The sequence below is a fragment of the Neodiprion lecontei genome, chromosome 4 (assembly GCF_021901455.1).
Source record: "Neodiprion lecontei isolate iyNeoLeco1 chromosome 4, iyNeoLeco1.1, whole genome shotgun sequence".
NCBI classification, from domain to species: Eukaryota; Metazoa; Arthropoda; class Insecta; order Hymenoptera; family Diprionidae; genus Neodiprion; species Neodiprion lecontei.
In genome coordinates this window covers 41,026,966-41,048,185 of record NC_060263.1, presented here as the reverse complement: position 1 = coordinate 41,048,185, position 21,220 = coordinate 41,026,966, and the positions used below count along the sequence as shown (strand labels likewise).

The following is a 21,220-nucleotide window of genomic DNA, read 5'->3' as shown; positions in this document are numbered from 1 at the left end:
ACAATCTTAAATTCATAACTGGTTCAAACTTTTTTGATATTGCTGAAAATCGAATCGCATCTCACGAGGCATATCCTCATCCTTTAAATTTCAGGCTGTGCGGGAAATTCGGTGGATATGATTCTGTATTTCTAGATTGTAGACATATATGTACGTTCGCAAAAATGACGACCATTTTCCGTATCCGTTTATACTACAAAACTACGGGCGTTAAAATTCTTTTGTAATTTGTGCGATTTCTTATTGGCTTTTTTTCTAATTGTCTTACAATCAAGCGAAAATAGATAATGTCGTCTAACTACCAAAGTGATAGAAACTGCCGGTAGATACTCCAAGACATATGCAAAGTATACGTATTAACGTATGTTGAGTTGCCAGCAATCTGGCGTTCAATAAATTTGTCTACCGACTACTGCTATATACCGGTTTTTCGTATTAGCTGAAAGCATTTCTGATGATTGGCGCATATCAGATAGCTAACGCTTACTTACCATCGGAAAAACAGTCGTTAATGCGGAGCATGCCATTCATCATAACAATTTGCTACTCTCGAGATTCAAAATCAAAATTGTTAGTGTTGGTAATGTAGGCCTGCCTGATAAGAATCCGTCAAATTTGTCGTGACAATCCGATTAAAATGGCAACTGAATATTAGAATTACAATCTCGTAGTCTTTACTAGCCGACAAAAATCATCCGCGCAAAGAGAATCCTGAGTGAGTACGTAAACCAGTTTCACTCGCGTATGCCTCATTTGCTACGCCCTTTGACGTAAAATAGATTTTTGAAATTCATTTTCCAGATGACTTGCACGGCAAGTGCAGGTCGGTTATCCACCCATACTTCTACCGTAGTTGGCGTCGCGAAAGCACTGAGTGACAGAGTATATTCTTACCATACACAGACTTCTATATATAGGCAGAAATCTGTGTTACCATAGCAAAGTGCGACAGAGCCTTGAAGCAAGCGGATCATAAGCGGAGTAGGCTGCCCTTGTGCGCACTGTGACTGGTGTGAAGTGAGCCGTTCGAGTCCCAATCGATGCTGAAAAAATCGACACAGCAAATCCACCTAAACTCGATATGATTCGATATTTTCGATATAGCCGCACGCGCAAGGCCACGACGGCACTCGATGTCACGTATAATTCCCTCTAACTGAGCAACGTACGCAAATGAAGATTACATTTCGTCAATATTGTAAATGGTGAATAAAAATCACAGTTTTCACTCCTGTGGATGCTTGGAAACCGTTTTGATCTTATCGAATAATCTGTATCATTTCATCAGAAAGTAAAACCGTCTGCTACATGATGCGCCATGTTCGAGCCACGTCCTAACTTCATGGCAGCGGCTTCGTGTTTAGGTTTACAATAAGTATATTTCATTTGACATTTTAATCCCTGTTCTAAAGACCGAAACAATTACAACAATCATCAAACATGGTAAGTTCAATAATGGTTCAGTTTGTATCTATAAAATGTATTTATAAGCCGTCGAACCAATGCTAGCCGATTATCATTTGACAAACCCCTCACCGCAATCTTTTCTGCACTTCACACGTCAAACCTTTCTGACAGCTTTTCCGCTATAAATTTCAACTGAATATATTTTCGCACCTGCAAAACGATTTCAAAATCTTTCTTCAATTTATGATAAACACTCCCAAAACAAAAACAAATCTCAAGTACGGAATTCACCAAATTTCACCTATCTAATGATTAAGAATAAATCCCCTGTACGACCTCTTGACGCTTGAAAGCTGCAAAAATTTGTGTTCGATGCCATACCAGCCGTTTTTCAAATACCGGCGTCATTCGTTTTTTTGTAATGTAACTTCTTCAATTGTAGCCGCTGCGACTAGACATTAAACGCAAGCTGACGGCGAGATCAGACAGAGTAAAGAGTGTCGATCTTCATCCATCTGAGCCATGGATGCTGTGTTCGTTATACCAGGGAAATGTCAACATCTGGAATCACGAGTCACAGACTTTGGCAAAGACTTTCGAAGTCTGCGACCTACCTGTCAGAACAGCAAAGTTTGTTGCAAGAAAAAATTGGGTCGTCACTGGCTCTGATGATATGCAAGTTAGAGTTTTTAACTACAACACATTGGAACGTGTTCATGCGTTCGAAGCACACAGCGATTATGTCAGATCCATCGCAGTTCATCCCACCCAACCGTTCATCCTTACCAGCAGTGGTTTGTATTATTTCATCAAGTTTTTTATGTCACTTAAACTGACTAATGAAGTCTATGTAGATGAAATCATTGAATGTTCAAAATAACCTTATTATATTTAACTACAGACGACATGCTGATAAAATTATGGAACTGGGACAAAGCTTGGCTCGGCCAGCAGGTCTTCGAGGGCCATACCCACTATGTCATGCAAATTGTGTTCAATCCAAAGGACAACAACACATTTGCCAGCGCATCTCTGGATCGCACGGTAAAAGTCTGGCAGCTCGGTTCATCGACAGCCAATTTCACCCTCGACGGACATGAGAAGGGTGTGAACTGCGTAGATTATTATCACGGAGGTGACAAGCCTTACCTTATTTCCGGAGCTGACGATAAGTACGTCAAGATATGGGATTACCAAAATAAAACCTGCGTCCAAACCCTTGAAGGACACACACAGAATATATCTGCAGTGTGCTTTCACCCAGAGCTGCCGATTGTTTTGACCGGTTCAGAAGATGGGACAGTTAGAATTTGGCATGCTGGTACATACAGGCTAGAGTCGTCACTTAACTACGGCTTTGAAAGAGTTTGGACGATTTCCTGCATGCGGGGATCTAACAACGTCGCCTTAGGGTATGACGAGGGTAGCGTAATGGTCAAAGTCGGTAGAGAAGAGCCTGCCGTTTCAATGGATTCTTTGGGCGGGAAAATTGTATGGGCAAGACATAGCGAGGTGCAACAAGTAAACCTAAAAGCACTGGGAGAAGAGGCCCAGGATGGAGAGCGGCTTCCGTTGGCTGTCAAAGATATGGGAGCGTGCGAAATTTACCCGCAAACTATACAACACAATCCAAATGGGAGATTTTTGGTTGTTTGCGGGGATGGTGAATACATTATTTACACTTCGATGGCTCTGAGAAACAAGGCTTTCGGACAGGCATCGGAATTTGTATGGGCTGCTGATTCGAGTCAGTATGCTGTTAGAGAAGGAACAAGCTCTGTGAAAATCTTCAAGAATTTCAAAGAAAGAAAAAGCTTCAAACCCGATTTTGGGGCCGATGGTAAGTTTTCGCCTTGAATCAGCTATGGATAGATTTTTCGTAATCTCACTGACCTCGAGTAAAATAAACGACTATATACTTTGAATAATCCCAAAATTACTCCTATACGTTCAATTTCCTATTGTTTTAGGCATCTTTGGTGGATTTATGCTGGGAGTATCTTCCGGCTCTGGTCTTTCCTTCTTTGATTGGGATTCCTTAAAGCTGATTCGCCGCATCGACATTCAGCCGACGCACGTCTACTGGGCAGAGAACGCATCACTGGTAGCGCTAGCGACTGCCGATCAATACTTTATTTTAAAATTCCATGCAGATGCTGTTAATAATCTGCCAGAAAACACTGAAGATATCGAAGATGCATTCGAGGTAAGTTCACACGTTTTTTAATCAATACCTCACCCTCATGCTACAATAGCATTAATCATATCCAATTATAATGATGTTCCAAGTACCGTAATTATGGTCAATTTATCTAAATGAGAATACAAACTTTTCAGATGGTCGCGGAAATGAGTGAGGCAGTGAAAACCGGTCTCTGGGTAGGCGACTGCTTCATTTACACCAACAGCGTAAATCGAATCAATTACTTTGTCGGAGGCGAAGTCGTCACCATATCACATTTGGACAGGCCGATGTATCTGTTGGGTTATGTTCCACGAGACAACAGGCTTTACCTATGTGACAAGGAACTCTCCGTGGTTTCATACTCTCTCTTGCTATCCGTACTGGAATACCAAACCGCAGTTATGCGAAAAGACTTTGAAACCGCTGACAGAGTGCTGCCAACTGTACCAAAAGAGCATCGCACCAGAGTGGCTCACTTTTTGGAGAAACAAGTAATACTCTCATTCGTTTTTTCTCAAGCTCAGAAATCTTAATTCACAATTACTATGCACAACGAAAAGAAGCAGCAGAGTCGAGTTTCTTTAATCCAAAATTTTTTCACAGGGTTTCAAAGAACAAGCGCTGGCAGTCTCTACGGATCCAGAGCATAGATTCGAATTGGCTTTGGCACTAGGTGACCTTAGGACGGCGCATGATTTAGCAAAAGAAGCTAGTAGTCAACAGAAATGGCGACAGCTCGCAGCCCTTGCCACTCAAAAAGGCAAATTGCGTTTGGCTCAAGAATGCTTGCACCACGCGCAAGACTTTGGTGGCCTTCTACTACTGGCTACAAGTACCGGCAATGCTGGAATGATAAGAAAACTTGGCGAAGCCGCCGACGATTCAGGAAAAAACAACATTTCGTTTCTCTCGAATTTCCTCCTTGGAGATATCGACAAGTGTTTAGATATCCTGATAAAAACTGATAGGATTCCCGAAGCTGCATTCTTTGCGAGAGCCTATGCTCCCAGCAAAATATCTTCTGTGGTAAAATTGTGGCGTGAAAAATTATCGATCGTGAGTGAAAAGGCTGGACAGAGCCTGGCAGACCCAGAACAATACGAGAATCTCTTTCCCGGATTTCGAGAAAGTCTCAAGGTTGAACAGTTTTTGAGGGACGAAGCCAAACAGACCATACCAGCAGCCGCTTACCCGTCAGTGAAGGTAAACTCTATAATTGTGTGAAACTGCGCAACGATGTGGCGACAAAGTCCAACTACCTACTTTTCTTATGTCTACATTGAAAAAGTTAACTGTTTCGTATAAAATTGCAGAAACGTTACGATCACACATGTGACCATTGAAATTATCGAATTTCCTTCAAAAGTCTATCTCTTCGCATTGTCTTGCCCGTCATAATTTTAGTTTCAGTATTTCTCAAGTACGTTAGCACGTCCTTCAATTCTAACATTCAACGAGTAGTAGGAAATCTTACATAAATTGAGAAATTTAAATCAACTGGTATTTATAAGCTTTCGATTTATTTTAAAGATGAAAAGTTTTAAATCGTGTCTGATAAATTCGCGAAATATTGGTACATATGAACAACGTTACGATTATGATAATAATTCCAGAGACATGACTGCAGGACTGAATTCACCGTCACGGAGCCGATACTAGTGATAATTGAATTAAACCCACACGTATCGAAATCCAATTAAAACAAATATATTTTAGATTGTATCAACCATAAATAATGATTTATTTATACATCTGCACATCAAGCATCAATTTGATATTGCAAGGATAGTTATGGCGTCATGCGAATTTGACTTCAAGTCTTAACGGAAAGGTATCGATATTTGCAATTCGCTATTTTGTGAGTTTGCATTTCTATGTACCGATATGAATTAAACAAAAATAGACGGAAATTTCAAACTACATAAATGAATATGAATTGCTCATATTAAATGTCAGAACAATTTTCTCAATAACTTTCAAACAAATTTATCGGCGTGGAAACTTGGACTCTATGATGCCACAGTTCAAAAACATCATAATATAATCGTAAAAAATTTGCCATAAATATTTGGAATATCGTGTGTATTGTAACCAGAAATTAAGAAAGTCAGGCTATTTATAAACGGGCTCTTGATGAAGAACAGTACAAAGATGTAAAGTGCTGAGACTTTGTATAATGAATCCCGACTAGCAGTATCAGCCATCAGAGATATGACGAAATAAACTGCTGGGAACTGGTTTATGGTGATTGTACCGACTATAAATTGATATTATACTTTTGTAGCGCAAATCATCTCACTTAAAGAAACCTACCGTCCAAACCAATCAACCTGAAATCTCTGGCCATAAATATAATAACAATAAGAATCTGCTGTTTTGCAGATCACATAAGATTTTTTTATAGGCATTTATACCCACGTTATAAAATGTTAACACTAAGCTACCCTTTTTAAAGACAGTAGATACGCTCTATGTGATCTCTGTATATTACTAATGGATTCAAAAGTAGGTGTGCAAATTTCAACTCTGAAGCAGGCTGGATTTTTTTTTTTAGCTCAATGTCTTTCAAACCGACTTGTCACCACCTCTCAACTACCACCCCCATTCAGTTAATAAACTTTTTTGTTGCTGCGCATTATCGCGTGTTTGATAAACACGACATGCCCAAAGACAAATAATGCAGCCATCTAGTTCATGTTGCCTGAACATTAAAATCGTTATCCCGTCGTTCATACCTTGTAATGTGCAAAAACTTGACAATACCGTAATAAGTTGATAGGTTTTATATTGAAAATTGTCCACTAAACAGTTTCGCAGCTCTCTAATGTACGTTCTTTATGTTTTTCTGTATCTTCGGTTGCGAGCCACTTCACAGCGAAATACTCACTGTACGATTCTGTTTTCTCTTACAGCCAAATGTCGCCCGCAAACCTCTGGACGAAATGCAAGCGGCCGAAGAGGCTGGCAACTTCTTCTATAGAGGTGAACTACTTCCAGGAGCTTCAGATGAGCCCGAGCTCAAAGACTCGGGTGATCTTTTGGCCAATCGACTGGTAGATCTTGATATTAGCAAGCCAACTTTCATCCCTGCCCCAGCCACAAACCAACCTCCGACAAGCCTTCCAGCTGCTCCGTTGAAACCCTCTGTAGCTGCACAACCTCTGGTACCGCAACAAGTCACTAAACCAGCAAGCACGACAAGACCATTAACTGTAGATGATGACGACGACATAGATTTTGACCTCGAACTTGATGAAAATATCGATACCACTGTGAGTACTGCTATTTGAATATGTGTTATATTATCCTTGATTTAATTTGCCGTGAAATCTGGTCTAGTTGAGCATATGCCATCTTCTGTAACAGAGGGAATATAAGTGTTTAGTTCTGATTACTGGAATCAGATTTTCATTTGCATATGGGTACAGGACACATTTTCTTCAGAAATGGAAATTTCAAGTTATTCCAACGAGCAGTCAACTTTTTCATATCGCACACGAAAAAATGTTAAGTGCCGCAAACTCTCGTTCAAAAATGTCAAGAATTACAATTTTACTCACTGCATGCGAAAATTCTATCACCCACTCAGCCTGCTCGTGTAATAAGACCCTTGCAGAAGTGGTGGAACCATTGAAACAGCAGGTTTCAAGCATCAAGAAGGAGGAGAAAGCGCAAAGGCTTCTTTACCCAAAAATCTTGTGCGTACAAAACGCCTATAGCATAGAGATGAAATCCGATTCCATGAAACTAATTTCCAAGAAATACTAGGATGCATGGTATCACAAAGCTTTAGTGATTCTCGAACCCGAAATGAAAATGAAATTAGTATTAACACCTGGTATCCTAGCGATCCATAAATGAAACGGATCAATTTCTGACCATTAAAAAACCATTACGAGTAGTTTCATGCAGCTTGGTTGTCAAAACAACAAGTTAACCGGATCTGAGTTAGCAACCCATGGGGCTAAAGCAAAACGCATGACTGAAACAATTTGTCCTACGCCTCACCCCCTTCCATATGAGTTGTAAATGTCACTGAGGTGAATTAGTGACCGGATAAGGTGACGGACTGCCTGCATGCTTATTCCCAGTCCTGAGCAGTTCTAGCGAATGGGAGAGAAAAAAGAAAAAGAAAAAAGAGTCTGCAATTAAACGATGTTTTAGTACCTTTAATGCCATTATAGGCTTTGCTGTAACGCTAGAAGGGTGTAGAATTACCAAAACAGACTGACTGTACTGACCAGGAGAAGCAGGTATGCAAACCTATACAAAGCTACTGCCTACCTGCGACTTTGAGATGAGGTAAAAAAAAAATAAAAATATACACAGGCGTCCAGTGCTACATTCCGTCATCAACACGGTGCTCCTTTTTTCCAATTATTTTTGCTTATTTTTTCTACTCATCTAGTGTCAGGATTCGTCTTACTCTTGTTTCGTGTTAACTGAGCCAATTTTTTTTTTCTTCCAGAGTAATAAAAGATTTATTAATTGCAGTTAGTTCCAAGACAACTAGGAAAAAAAGGATGGTGGTAGCTCATTGTCTTAAATTGTAATAGAAATCTGCATAGTCTTTTAAACTCCTCTTTCCTTTCTCCTCTTATTTTTTATCATCGTTGCCAAATCAAATACAGCTTTAGTTCAATTAACAAATCAGAAAAGACGATGGAGAAGGTGAGATAATTTTAGCAATTGAAATTCTTGGGGTTTGACGTTATTCTTCTTCAGATTTATTAGACCGGGTGACTAGGTGACTCGTGCGTATCGAGAAACCTCGGTGTAATAACGTGGGGCAGAGCGTGACAAAACATAGGCTAGCGAAGGTAAACGGGATCTTTGCCTTAAGGGTGGGTTGTTATGGAAACAAGGCTGTAAACAAAATATACCCTGACTACCGTCGAGTAAACATATAGAGGAGAAAGTCTGGGGCACTTTTAGCCTCGTTTGTATCAGTTACCTGCTCTGCTGTGGTTCTAATTATCTGATTCTTAATTCCTACGACCTCCATTTGAGAAGCCGTCGCCAATGAATTTCTTCTTTGTAATTCAGATAATTTACTTACGTTGCGCTTGTTTTTGTTGACTACTTTATTGTCATGCAAGTCTAAAATTTTATTCGTTACTATTTTTCAGGATGTAAATTTGGACGATGACTTGCTAGGAGAAGACTAGATAGAAGAAAAGTGAATCCTCTGCAACTGCACACGCTAATCTTCAAATTGTTTTACATACATCTCTGCCAGAATACCCTGAGGTGAACTCATCTCATTCATTCCCTGCTACAAGCACTTTGAAGTATTAATTTAGAGAAAATATAATATACTGTACAATAAATGTATGTGAGATATTTTTCACGTAATAATATATGAATAATTATTAAATTTTACCAAAGCAAAAGGAAGATAGTTATACGAAAAGAGAAAGAGAAAGAGAGAGAGAGAGAGAGAGAGAGAGAGAGACCAAGGAATTATCAAAAACGGAAACATAAATTTGTGTTTATTGTTGAAGTTTTCCAAGTCTCTAGAGTCTATGTAGTGCCACTCTCATTTTGAAAAACTGTTCTGACTGTCTTCATAAACGCATCGTTCACTGTCTTTAGCCAGAGAAAACTTCTGGGACTTCCGGTGAGTTGGATAGAGGCTAAAGTGTTTTGAATACATACGCTTCTGTAACAGATACACCTACCTGGCTGTTTATAAAATAATATTAAACCGTACAATGCGTTGCATGTTTGTTTAACAAACGTCTTCGGTAACCTGGCGTCACAATTTATACCGCAACTTACACGCTTCGTACAATATCTCTTTCCGCTCCCAATGACGATATTCTCGAGGATTGATCGCGAAAGAATTACCATTTTCTCACATGCTATCACATGGTACACTATTAAACGGTGCTTTAACACTAGGTTTCGCCCTGGTAATATGATCGGGAAGGAAACGTGAAATGCTGAAAAAGATTTAACTGCCTAACTTAGCCAATCTTAAATATGCATTGCTGAGTAATATTTGATTTGAATGGTTTTATTTAAAATAGGCATTTACAATGTAAATGGTACTTTGCGTTGAACATTTTAAACGTTCTCAAAGTAACTATTTACATTCACCCATTTAAATTATGTTTTCGTAAGAAATTTTCATTTTAAAGGGATGTATTGAAACATTTTACCCAGCAGTGTAAATATGTGTAAACTTTAGAATCGCATGCCTCGAAATTTCCAGAAAAAAATACAGGAAACTACGTAATCGCAGTATCGAAATAACAATGAGAATCGAACTATCTGAAGTGAACCATTTTTTAGACCAATGGTAGATGAATATTTATTTCATATTTTCTCTCATATTTTCGATACAATAATCTTGCACCCAAGGAGCCCCATGTTTAAAGTACACGATAACACTGCAAATCCATGTGATATCAAATTGTTCCGTTGGACTCTAGTGATTTTCAGCTAAATCCTCCGTCATTACCGCAAAAGAATATTAATTATCTCGAATCGATTTCAGAAGTGAATATTATCCCCTGATCATCGTGCCCGACTCGATCGAGAATTGGTCAAGCTGCGGTGATCGTGGAAATTCTACAAATCTGTAAAACAGAATGAAACGTTGAAGCGTGTATCCGTGGCATGCGCTGCGTAGGTTTTGTAATCCGTAAATATAAAACGTGGCATGTACAGGCCCACACAAGCTACGCAGATGGATGTATGTACGTATGTACCTCTGAACGGGAGCCGGTAGTTGCACGGCTGGCAAAACAGTGCAGTTAGCACGACGCGTACGTGCTCGATACCCGGGCAAAGCATGGAGGAGCAGAACTCGAACGGAGCACCGAGGCACGCCTGGTACCCGGGTAAAGTGTATAAATTAATAGGCGGCCAGAGAGGATTTGTGCGTGCCACGCGAGGTGCCCAGGGTGCCGGAGTGCTCGCGCTGCAGAAATATCCGGGCCGTCGGCGCAGCTTGCTTGCTGCAGCCACGGTCATCGGGGTGCTCGGGCAGGCCCCCGGAGCCAGGCGTGAGCTGTCGGCCTGCTGATTCTGCGATTTTCCATACTGAAACTCAGCGCGCTTTCGAGGCTCGCTTGAATATTTTTTTCTGCACGTCATAAGGCACTTATGTGCTTATAAGGCAATCGCAGGAAACTGCAAACGAGGTTCGATGAATCATAATCTCCGTGCGATGAGACCGTCGGAACTCATCTGGATTTTAGTGGGAAAAGATATTGCAACGGCGACGTTTGTTCTCTCAGTGTATCCACGGTTCTCGGTTTACATACCTAGATATATGTCAAGAATGACCAAAGATATTCGATTAAATCGATTATTTTAAACAATTATTCGACTATAATCGATTATTTTTGCACCGATTAATCGAGTATAATTGATTATTTTTGTAAACTCGATTAATCGCAAGATTCGATCATCTTTCCTCATGATTGGTTTTTGTTTTTTAATCCCATCAACGACGCAATACAATATCAATTTATGTGATCGAAGTATGAATTATCATTGTCTTACTTACCAATAAGTATCTATTTGATATAATTAATGAAAGGTAAATGAATATTTTTCTCTGAAATTGGAAAATATTTTGAATGAAGCTGTAAATTGTGAAAAAACTTTTCCGCTCTTAAGACTGCGTACCGAAATGACGAAATTTTGGTTCTAAATGCACCATTTCATAAAAACATGAAACAATCGATTGATAGATTATTTTTAGCTTGGTGGCCATCGCTAATATACACGTATGTATAAAAACTAACCGATTCGATGATTCATGGCGAGCGATATTCTTTCTAAAATTTTATTATATCTTTATTGTTTGTTTATTTTCTCTTCCATTCTTTGTGGGAGTGACGGAGGAGGGATCAAAATTGTCCGTTCGACACCGGGCACAATTGAAAGGAATATAGGCGTTTGAAGAAATAAACAAAATGAAAAAGAGATGGAAGGAAAATAAAAAAAAAAAAAGAAAGGCAAAGGCTTCAACGACGAGGAAACTAACACGGACGAACGAATGAACGAAGAAGTAACGTTCGCCCGCACTCAAAAATAGAAATAGCTCCGTTGACACCCCGCTACAAATTGCCCGCGTCATTGCAACGCCTCGCCTCGCCTTGCCTCGTCGACTACCGAGGGAAAGAGATTAATAAGAGAAATTTCGTGCCAGAGGAGATGTCGCTAGTATAATTAACTAATACTACGTGACGTAATGATATGTAGAGGCTTGGCGACGAACGGACGAATGGGACATGCTGCCTGTCTGTTACGCTCCCTTTTCCAATTCCCCAATGTCCTGCTCTTCGTCGCCTTTCTCGCATCCATGTCGCGTCGTCGTTAGACTCTTATATCGAAACAAAACAATTACGAAAAAATCCAAATCGTATCGCAACAGCTCACGTTGCTGTAACAACAATTAACAACGCGATGCGAAGCATTAATTTACTCTCACCTCGTCATTTTGTATAATTGCTTCTCGTGTTCCGAACAGGGAACGACGGGTGAACCGGAAATTCGTGTGAAACAGAAAAATCAAGAACCAGTTCGACCGAACCTTCATAAACAAAGTTCGATCTATGGGAACGCTTTCATCGACGCCACCTGTGTATAATATTCCATTCGGTTGTTGTTGACAATTGAAAAGAAACTGAGAAGTCTGTGATGAAGTGTAAGGAAATCTAACGACGAGAGAAAATATTACCTATACCGATAAAGCGTCGATAAATCGTGAAGCCATATACAATATTCACATGTCCTAAGTGTCCCGTGGGGCTCTATAAGGCGGTAGTTGCCTCATATGAGAGTTGAAAAGAAGAAGAAGATGAAGAAGAGGAAGAAAAAAAAAAGTCCCTGCATTTCCGTTAAACGTTCAAGTGCAGCGACCGTATATTTCGTGCCGTAGTACACCCTGCGTACGGTCTACGAGTTCGTAAATATTTAGCCACGCGTTTAGACGCCGGTGTATCGTTATGACATCCCGGCCAGCTCCACAAACAAATCCACTGAGCTAGACTCGTGTATATAATATTGTATGTATACCAATACGTTATATCGAAGCTGGCCGGTCCGAGAGTTATTTATGGTCCCTGTTATGCGCTCAGAGTCAACGAAGGAGCATATAATATAATATCAGGAACAGTGATTCCTTGTACTACCCCGGAGTCCGGAGACTGCGTCGAGGAAAAAGGCGCGTGACGTCACGGGGAGGGGGGGAGGGGATTGGTTTTCTCTCGCCGTGAAGGAATAATCTGCAACTGTATATCGCCGAAAGTTTCTTCACATTATTGTAAAAACCTGAAAAAGAGATCCTTCTCGATTCGCGCAATTAAGACTATGGAAGTCATGTTAATGTCACTGTGTCATGTGCAGAGGTAGATTTTTTCATACATTGTTCATTGACGGACGCGGTCACTCTATAGAAAAGATGAAAAATGAGAGTAACCGAAACTGCAAATATTTGCGGGAGTAAAGCCGAGTGTGGCTGAAATTGTTAACTCTTCTGCGTTTTCTGTTACGCCAAAGCGGAGGGTAGAAAGGGGGGGGGGGGGGGGGGAGGAGATAATGCCGTGCTGCTATTTTGTTATGAATTTCAATGAAAAAAATTCTAAAATATTCTTGTAACTATGAATAATAAAGCCCTCAAACTAAAATTAGTCCAAGTGTTTTTCTTTCTATAAAAAAAAAAAAAAAAAAACTCGTAAAAATAGGTATGATCTTAGATTGTCCAAGCTGTATCCCCTTCTTAAGGGGGTACCCTGGTCGATTTCGACGTTGACGTATATATCTCCAAATATCTAAGTAAGTCCACGTATCTCAAACGCGAAAAAAGGCTTAGCAGTCCCATTCTATACGCAATTCCGAACAAAAACACTCCACCGCATTTTCATTTGGCGAAGAAATGAAGAAATGGTATGGATTCTACGAAATCGCAATAGTACCCAAATTCCCCCTTAAGTAGCAATGTCGGTATAAAAAATAAATTCCAATCCGGTGATAAATCCGGATATTTTTCGCGAGAAATGTATTTGGACTTGAGTGCACTCCGGGCAATAATGGCTAACGGGGGCAAAGTGAGCGAACCCGGGGTTAATTAATATCTACGTATCCTGACGATGCTCGGCTCGCATTACACGGTTCACCGAATCCCAGGTCACCCGGATTTCCGAGGGTGCAGATACGAGCGACACGCGATCCGGATTTGCTTTCGTTTCGTGAGCTCAATTAATTATTATCCCCGACGGCTGGCGACCCTCGATCCCATCGCGTCTTCCCCGAGGCAGTCGAGGTGCTGCACGATCCTGTAATCCAAAACATTTCCAGGATGTTCGGTGTATCGGCGAGGCGGAGGCGGCAACGAGCCTCCGTCCAACGTCGACACCTCCGGATTCGACGCCGCGAAGAGAAAAATGAAGAAGAGCCCAAGGAAATAGAGGAAATAGAGGAAATAGAAGAGGGCGAAGGGGAGGACGAAACGAGAATGATCTGGAGAGAGGGAGGCGCACGTGCACTGCGTGGAATCCCGTCGCAGCTAATAGTCGCCTAAACGGTCCGCACGCCTGCCTGTCGTCGTACGTCACTCTGCCCTCACCTCGAGAGCCTCGTCCTCAGACTCCGCAGCTTCTTCTTCTTCTTCTTTCCTCTCAAACTCTCCGCTACGGCGAACGATTATACCACGAACATAAGTATAGTCGCGATACTCGACATCTCTAGAAATATACCTGCAACATAAGACTTCTGTTATAGTTTCTCTGGTGAAAATTTCTATACTATAAACTAAGAATTTTTACAGAAATTGGATAATTTCGCATTATTTCTTACAAAATTGTAAACATGCATGTACAGTTTTTCGTAAGGAATTGTTAATAGTTTTCGTTAAAAATTATAGTACATTGTAGATTATTTTTTCTACAAATTTTTATGAGAAACTATGCATATTTAGAATTTTGTACGAAATGTCCCAATTTCCCTTAAAAATTCGTAGAGAATCGTAGAAATTATTTTCACCAGGGATTCTTTCGTATTTCGATGAGACAAGGATATAAAATACACGTCTGAAAACGAACGGCGGTTTCCACTTCACTCGGTTTCGGCGTCAATTACCCCAGGCAATGTTTATACGGTCGTATACCTCGAGAAAGAGCATTTGGAAATGATAATAAATTGTCAAAGTCGCGCGCCCTTTGCCTTCGAAGATAATCAGCTCGAAGATTCACATCCTTATTTTCGACCCTCGATTTAACCCGTGGAATATAAATTAGTATAATGAAAATTTACGGGTGATAAGGAAAACAAAAAATCATCGCTGCTGGGTCTTTTGTACAAAGCTGTATTTTTGCAAAATCAAGCGCAATTGCAGTTGGTTGGTTGGTGGAAAAGCGTGCAGACAGCGGTTGCTAATCTCCCCGGGATTTGGTAAAGTTTGAAAAGTCCCAGCGATCCAAAACCGAGATCAGAGTCAGAGACATTCTTCTCACTCAGCTGTCGGCCGTCCTTCAACGACTTGGCTCTCGACCCCGATGGCTTCTCTTCCGTTCCTGCGACAGTCACGACGTTACTCCGGAGAGTGCGGAAAGCGGACCAAAAAGAAAGTGAAATAATTCCGTGCCTGCTGTTCGTATAGGAGCAACGGTAAAAATCTGAAAATACTGTCACGTCAAATTGGCCATTAGCTATGTAGCATTAAGTAACCTGTCCGTCCCGTTTAAATGTGTGGATAAATTCAGGGTAGAAGAATAGAACCGTCAGCCGAAGCGAATACAATGAATTTCAACTCTATTGTGGTATATAAATTGTAAAGAGTTTGTCATCAATTCGGTTTCTACTTAGAGAAAGCGAGAATATGTATGTATAATTGGTGAAAGGATGGAAGAAGATATTTACACCTGTGATTATGGTACAATTTACAAAGTTCTTTGAAGTCTGATCTTGACTGACTGTACGGCAATTATTACCATCACTATTATAACTACATGATTATTTCTTTAAATTACATTTCTTGAATTCAACCATGAACGTAAAAAAATTGGTAATCGTTGCAGTCTCTTCATCGGTACAACCTAACGTATAATGGCTTCTCTAAATCTAACACTCTTTCAATACAGCGAAAAAAATTTGCCCGTATTCCAATTTTCCAACATCCCACTTCGTTTCAAACAATCGTCAAGATTATTCCCCCTTACATTATTCACAAATGTACGCAATGCGGATCAAAGCAACTGCAACAAATTATCCAACAATTATATGGAAAAACAAGTCTAATCAAAACTATCACCGTTGAGTTTAACACCAGCGTATTGCAAGTAATGCCGGCGTACGGCATAATATGCTTTCAAAGATAAGATAAATTGGCGGTAATTAAGACAAAAGCGTTCGAGTTTGCATCGATGCTTCTGTTTTCCGTTTTCCAGTATTTAATTTCCCGATCTTGTTTGTATTCCTTGAAATCCGCACATCTCGCAAGTTTGAAAATATCCTCAACCCGTTGATCCCGAGGGTGAAAGCGGAGATGGGGGTGGAGGGTTTATCTAGATTGTGAGGTCGCACCTCGGAACGATTCACCATTAACGAGCCCTCTCTCTCTCTCTCTTTCTCTCTCTCTCTCGAGAGAGAAAGAGTTTACTTATACCTACTTTGTATACACCGTGGAAAGACGTGAGAAGTCGAAACGGATCGAGGGATCAGGCGTCAAGCTGAAGCTGTAGGAAGGAGAAGGAGGCGAGAGCAGCGTATATTTGTGTAAGCTTGCACTAAAGCTATCCCGTGTTTATCACGTGTTTATGTTCGGAGTGCCGCATAATTATCAAACAATTGGAGGGAAAGTCGGAAATACAATTCCAAGAATCGGAATATGAATTCTTGACCGTGTTCGTTATGACTTGCAACGTATAACTCACACGTCCATGCGTATATAATATTATGTGTATTGGATCGACGCCCTGTACCTTCCGCCTAAACATGCCACCCATTTGGTTTGATTGCATACACGGCATATCCATTAATAAGCGTCCAGCCCCGTTATGCGAGTTTGATATCTTTGTACATTCTCCAGCGAGTCAAGCACGAGTTGAAGGGATCACGGTGACCTTTTTTACAGCTTAAACTGACTAAAATCATACCTGTCTTCAGGTTTTTTTTTTTTTTAAAGAAAATGAAAACACTTGGAGCTGTTGTATCCACATCGAGGCCTCTTCGAGTTTGAGTCCAGTGAAAGAGAACGGGCATCAGTCAGCCATTACACCTGGAACTGGTATCTCTTCCTGCGGTGTCGGCCGCACCAATGAAACACTTTCACCTGCCATGACCCTAAACCCCCGTCTAAGTGTACCTGATCAGTTGAAGCCAATGGGAAAGCCCACGGAAAGATAGCAATGGAGTCGGCTAATCGTTGTCGTTTAGACACCGTAGACCTCCTAATCGTGAAACGCAATCGAGGCGCCGAAACCGTCATTGGCATTTGACAATTCAGTCGCAATTTTAGTCAACTATCGTGCGATTACAGGTGTATAATTGTTGCGATAGGTGAAGATGGCGGTCAAGAGGAGGAAGTTAAAATTAGAAAAGGGAAAAGGTAAAAAAGACACAGGAGCACTGGAACAAGGAGATGATCTTGAGGCGTCAGTGACAACCGTGACAATTAAGCAATATTTTACAACGCAATCAGCGTGCAATCTGCGGGCGTATCCACGTGGTGTTGACACAGGAGGGCTGCGTGTTGTTCGTTTATTGAGGATATAAATTTTACGAGGCCACGTGTTTGGTAAACATCGGTTTATAAACACTCCCACCTATCGGCCCACTCGCAATCGGCCCAACGTACCAATGGTTACTGACTCACTTTCTCTCTCTCTCTCTCTCTCTCGTCGATCGTGACTTTTGCACGAATCGAGCCTTTCAGTTTCACTTCCTTCCTCCTGCTTCTCTCTTACAATTAATCCCTCCAGCTCCTTTGCAGATTTGGACTTTATTCGCTATAGTTGTTCGCATGTATATTCAGGTACCATTCTCACAACGTCCTCTCTTCATCCAGACATTCACTATGTACCATTATCGATTAAGAGATGGTCGCACTAACTTTCCATTTGAAATCAGTCGAGAAAAGTTTAATATCTAGCACGAACAACGGCCGTTCTTTACCAATATATTGTTAATTTGATTTATATAATTTATCACGACCAGAACACGATTTTTCAGTCAATAAACTGTTCAATATAATCACTGTATCGAAAGGGGTATCCAGTTTGTATGTACGAAAGATTTAAACGTCTACTGTGAGTGTATACATTACCTGATAAAACCGTGAATTCGTGTACCTCGTGAATCAACGCATCGTCTGGTAGTTGGTCTGCAGTGAAAAATTAAACAACTCTTGCAAAACTATTAAGACGACGATAAGAGAAACCCCGAGGGTGAGAAGTAACTTGCAAAATGCGTACGCGATACAGTGTAGATACGTACATCACAATACCTTCGTATATTCACTTTATTCACGATATGGACGAACATGGAACGGGAAGGGGGAGGAGGTCGATTTAAAACAAACACCGAGGAGACTACTATAATCCTTTCACGATAAATAATCTGAACTTTATTGTATACCCTTATCTCTAATTTATAAATGGCTGGCGGTTGCGATATTACATGTCGTATGAAAAATGTTTAATTTTTTTCTATATGTTCGTTATGTTGAATGTTTGTAAGTAACTGCATCTGACGCAGACAATAATAACTATTTAAACGATGAATGAAGACAAGAAACATTTCCTAGCATGCGTTTAACGGACGCGTCTATAACGATAACATAGATGATTGTGTTAGGTTTTACTAATGTTAACCCTTATATACTAACGATTTCAACTTAATTTAACGTTAACGATCATTCCAGCTGCGTCGTCATGTGCAGTATCTTTGATATTACGTTACATCACGTATAACAACATCGATATCTCAGTGTGATTGAAACGATTACGATGTGAATGACGTATTATATTCTATAAATTTACATTTATACTCCAACTTATCGTTAATCTAACAGTTTTCTATTCAGGATACGTCGGATATATACGAGATATGAAATCAGCCAAGGCGAAATTCACTGATTTTTATTTGATGTTAGGAAATTAGCCTTCCTTCTCCATAACAACACTGATACCCGACGATCCTCAGTATCAAACCCATTCTACTGCTCAAATATTATACATTCATATACAATAAATATACACACATTACACGTAACAGGATGACCACGGGCGAGTCGCATCTTCTCAACACCTGATTGGCCAAAAACTTGAAATTATCCCTCGAGTCTTTTTTACTTTTGATAAAACATAGGTGTCACGCCTCTTGGTTCTTTGGAATAGTAGAACTTATGTATAGATGGAAGACAATTCGTTTGAACCTAACCGTGTCGAAACTGACCAAGAAACTTTTCTTCGAATGAAACGGATCTGTTGATTTACGTTTATAGGAAATGGGAAAACAAATTTTCCGATAAATGTTCAATGATGTAGACTCACCGGGCACCGACTCAGAGATGCGAAGACGCGCACTTCAGGAAGAGCAAACGCAGTGCCACAGGCAGACATGATTTAACGGACCTTTTCTCATCTGCAGGCCATACTAACTATCCTACAACTTATTACAATACGGACGAAGTGCATGTGCATTAGTGATATCTATTTCTTACGTTATAACTTACATGTATAGTGGTTACGTTGGGGTCTACAAGTTCACATGAAACACTTTTGACGGGACGGGAAGTCGACCCCGGTAAATCCCGAGGAGGAGACGCTCGACGACGTCGACGATCCCACCATGCTTCCGCCGACGCCGACCGTCCCGACGCCGCTAGACGTCCCCGTTGTACTGCCAGGCTCCTCCTTGACACAGACTACTGAAACACCGCAGGGTGAGAAAATTTATAAACAACATATTTATTTGTCTTTCATTCCATTTCCGAGTATCCAAAAACCGACGATTCAGAGACATGCTTTCCCAGAGTTCGTAGCATCTGTAGAAATTGGTGGTGTAAGAGCACTGAATCTAGTACGCTAGGATTTTTTCCATCAATGGGTACCTACCATCCGGCCAATAGGGAGGATATCTGGTGGACATGGGGTTGGAGGTCATCCCCGTGTCGTGCCTCCTGACGCAAGCGGTGAAGCTACTCCCGAATGAACCACCTCCAACGGATGATGGAGAGTTTGTCCCGGCGCCTGGAACATCCAGGTAATTACCTTCGAGGATATCTAGTAACAGCTTTGATAGACGATCGAGGAATAAAGTGAGGGTCAACTGGATTGGGGTAAAGACTTACTCAGGGAGGAACTAAGCTGGCTGTATCCGTTCATCGTCGATATCTGCATTGATTGGACTGGCTGCAGTTGCGGCTGAAGCTACAAAACACAGAACGGATATTTTTTAGGTAAAGACGAGGGGGATGGAATTGAAGGAACGATGTGGTGGCGCGCGAGTAGCAAGGTTGGGATACGACGAGATGGTTCGAAATGGTGTATTCTATTGGGATTCAAGATGTGCCGCTAAGGTAAGCGTACCAGTTATTGACCCTGTCCCAATTATTGACCTTCTTTGGTTGTATCCGTTTGATCCTGATTGCAGTGCCTGACACTCTAGCGATTGGTTTTAGTCATCGAGAAATTCGCAATTTGTTTCGTCAATGTATAATTTCGGAAAATAAGATGGTCTATCATTGGGTCTCAACGTGTCAGTAACTGGTACACTTACCTTAAATGGTCACGACGAAGATAAGCGATATCCTACTTACCGCCTGGCAGGGGGAATACGATAGCTGAGGTTGTTGCAGACCCCACGCAGCACTGTAATCAGAGAAACGATGCTCGTAAGAAAATTTTCCTAATGATAAAACACTGCCGTCGGCTACAACGCACATTACTGTGACGAAATCGAACTCTGCCATTCAGTCCGGATAAACAATGATCCGAACCACTGAATCATATTGGTATGTATATATATATTATGGATGTGATCACAGTATTCGAATTACAATTGCGTCCCGTCACTTCGGGTGATGAATGCGTAAAAGAACACGTTATCAATGATCACCTCAACAACACTTTCGAATGAACTTGGAGCACATTATATACGACATTCTGGTGCACCTTACCTTGGATCGTAACGCGTGTAGGCTGGTGGATACGAAGGGGGAGGATGAGCGAAAAGATTTCGCGTTGCATCTCCAACGTGAACGTGAGTAGGTGCGAAGGGTTCGCCAAAAAGGGTTTTATGGTAGGGTGCGCTACGGTAGGGTCGCTTCATTCTTCGTCGCCGTCGGTAATTCCCGTTCTCGAACATGTCTTCGTACTGAGGATCTGAAAGACACATTTTATCCTGATCAAGTCTTCCGATCAATGCGTTGATCCCAGTTCAAAGAGACCCTCGAATGACTTTTAATTTGATTGATTATGTCAAGATTTCGTTATTGAAGTTTTACAGACAGACATCAGACGACTGATCCATTTCCGAAGACCATCCCAAAGATCTTTGACTTTGAAGTTTGGTACATCGAACAAGCGAAAGAGACAAATTGAGTTCTCAATGAGAAAAACAAAAAAAAAAAAAAGGTAAAAGAATAACGTCCGTCTTGAAGAGGAGATG

At 40.9% G+C, this 21,220-nt stretch overlaps 2 protein-coding genes across 9 annotated transcripts in view; one reads left to right on the top strand and one right to left on the bottom strand.

The window, feature by feature from the left end:
• The first annotated feature begins 1,099 nt into the window (after nt 1-1,099).
• LOC107219182 (coatomer subunit beta') lies at nt 1,100-8,985 on the top strand. The gene is made up of 8 exons (XM_015657360.2): nt 1,100-1,443; nt 1,850-2,201; nt 2,309-3,247; nt 3,378-3,613; nt 3,745-4,083; nt 4,196-4,795; nt 6,505-6,864; nt 8,722-8,985. The coding sequence occupies exons 1-8, from the start codon at nt 1,441-1,443 to the stop codon at nt 8,758-8,760; spliced, it is 2,868 nt and encodes a 955-aa protein (XP_015512846.1). The 5' UTR covers nt 1,100-1,440; the 3' UTR covers nt 8,761-8,985.
• A 9,166-nt stretch (nt 8,986-18,151) lies between these two features.
• LOC107220702 (forkhead box protein D1) overlaps nt 18,152-21,220 on the bottom strand; it is a 32,118-nt gene continuing 29,049 nt past the window's right edge. For 5 of the 8 annotated variants that reach the window (XM_015659585.2, XM_046738614.1, XM_046738615.1 and 2 more), the window contains 5 exons: nt 20,730-20,934; nt 20,370-20,421; nt 19,902-19,980; nt 19,666-19,821; nt 18,152-19,478 (listed from right to left, as the gene is read on the bottom strand). In XM_015659585.2, the coding sequence (XP_015515071.1) occupies nt 19,315-19,478; nt 19,666-19,821; nt 19,902-19,980; nt 20,370-20,421; nt 20,730-20,934 (656 nt within the window). In that variant the 3' untranslated portion in view covers nt 18,152-19,314. Of the gene's footprint in view, nt 19,479-19,661; nt 19,822-19,901; nt 19,981-20,369; nt 20,422-20,729; nt 20,935-21,220 lie in introns of all 8 variants that reach the window. The other 3 variants (XM_046738613.1, XM_046738612.1, XM_015659660.2) reach the window with 3 other exon arrangements.

Bases quoted from the DNA above. Each gene is read 5' to 3' on its own strand.
- LOC107219182 (XM_015657360.2), top strand. The intron at 2,202-2,308 runs GTTTGTATTATT...ATTTAACTACAG, and splicing joins GTTCATCCTTACCAGCAGTG to ACGACATGCTGATAAAATTA. The intron at 4,084-4,195 runs GTAATACTCTCA...ATTTTTTCACAG, and splicing joins CTCACTTTTTGGAGAAACAA to GGTTTCAAAGAACAAGCGCT.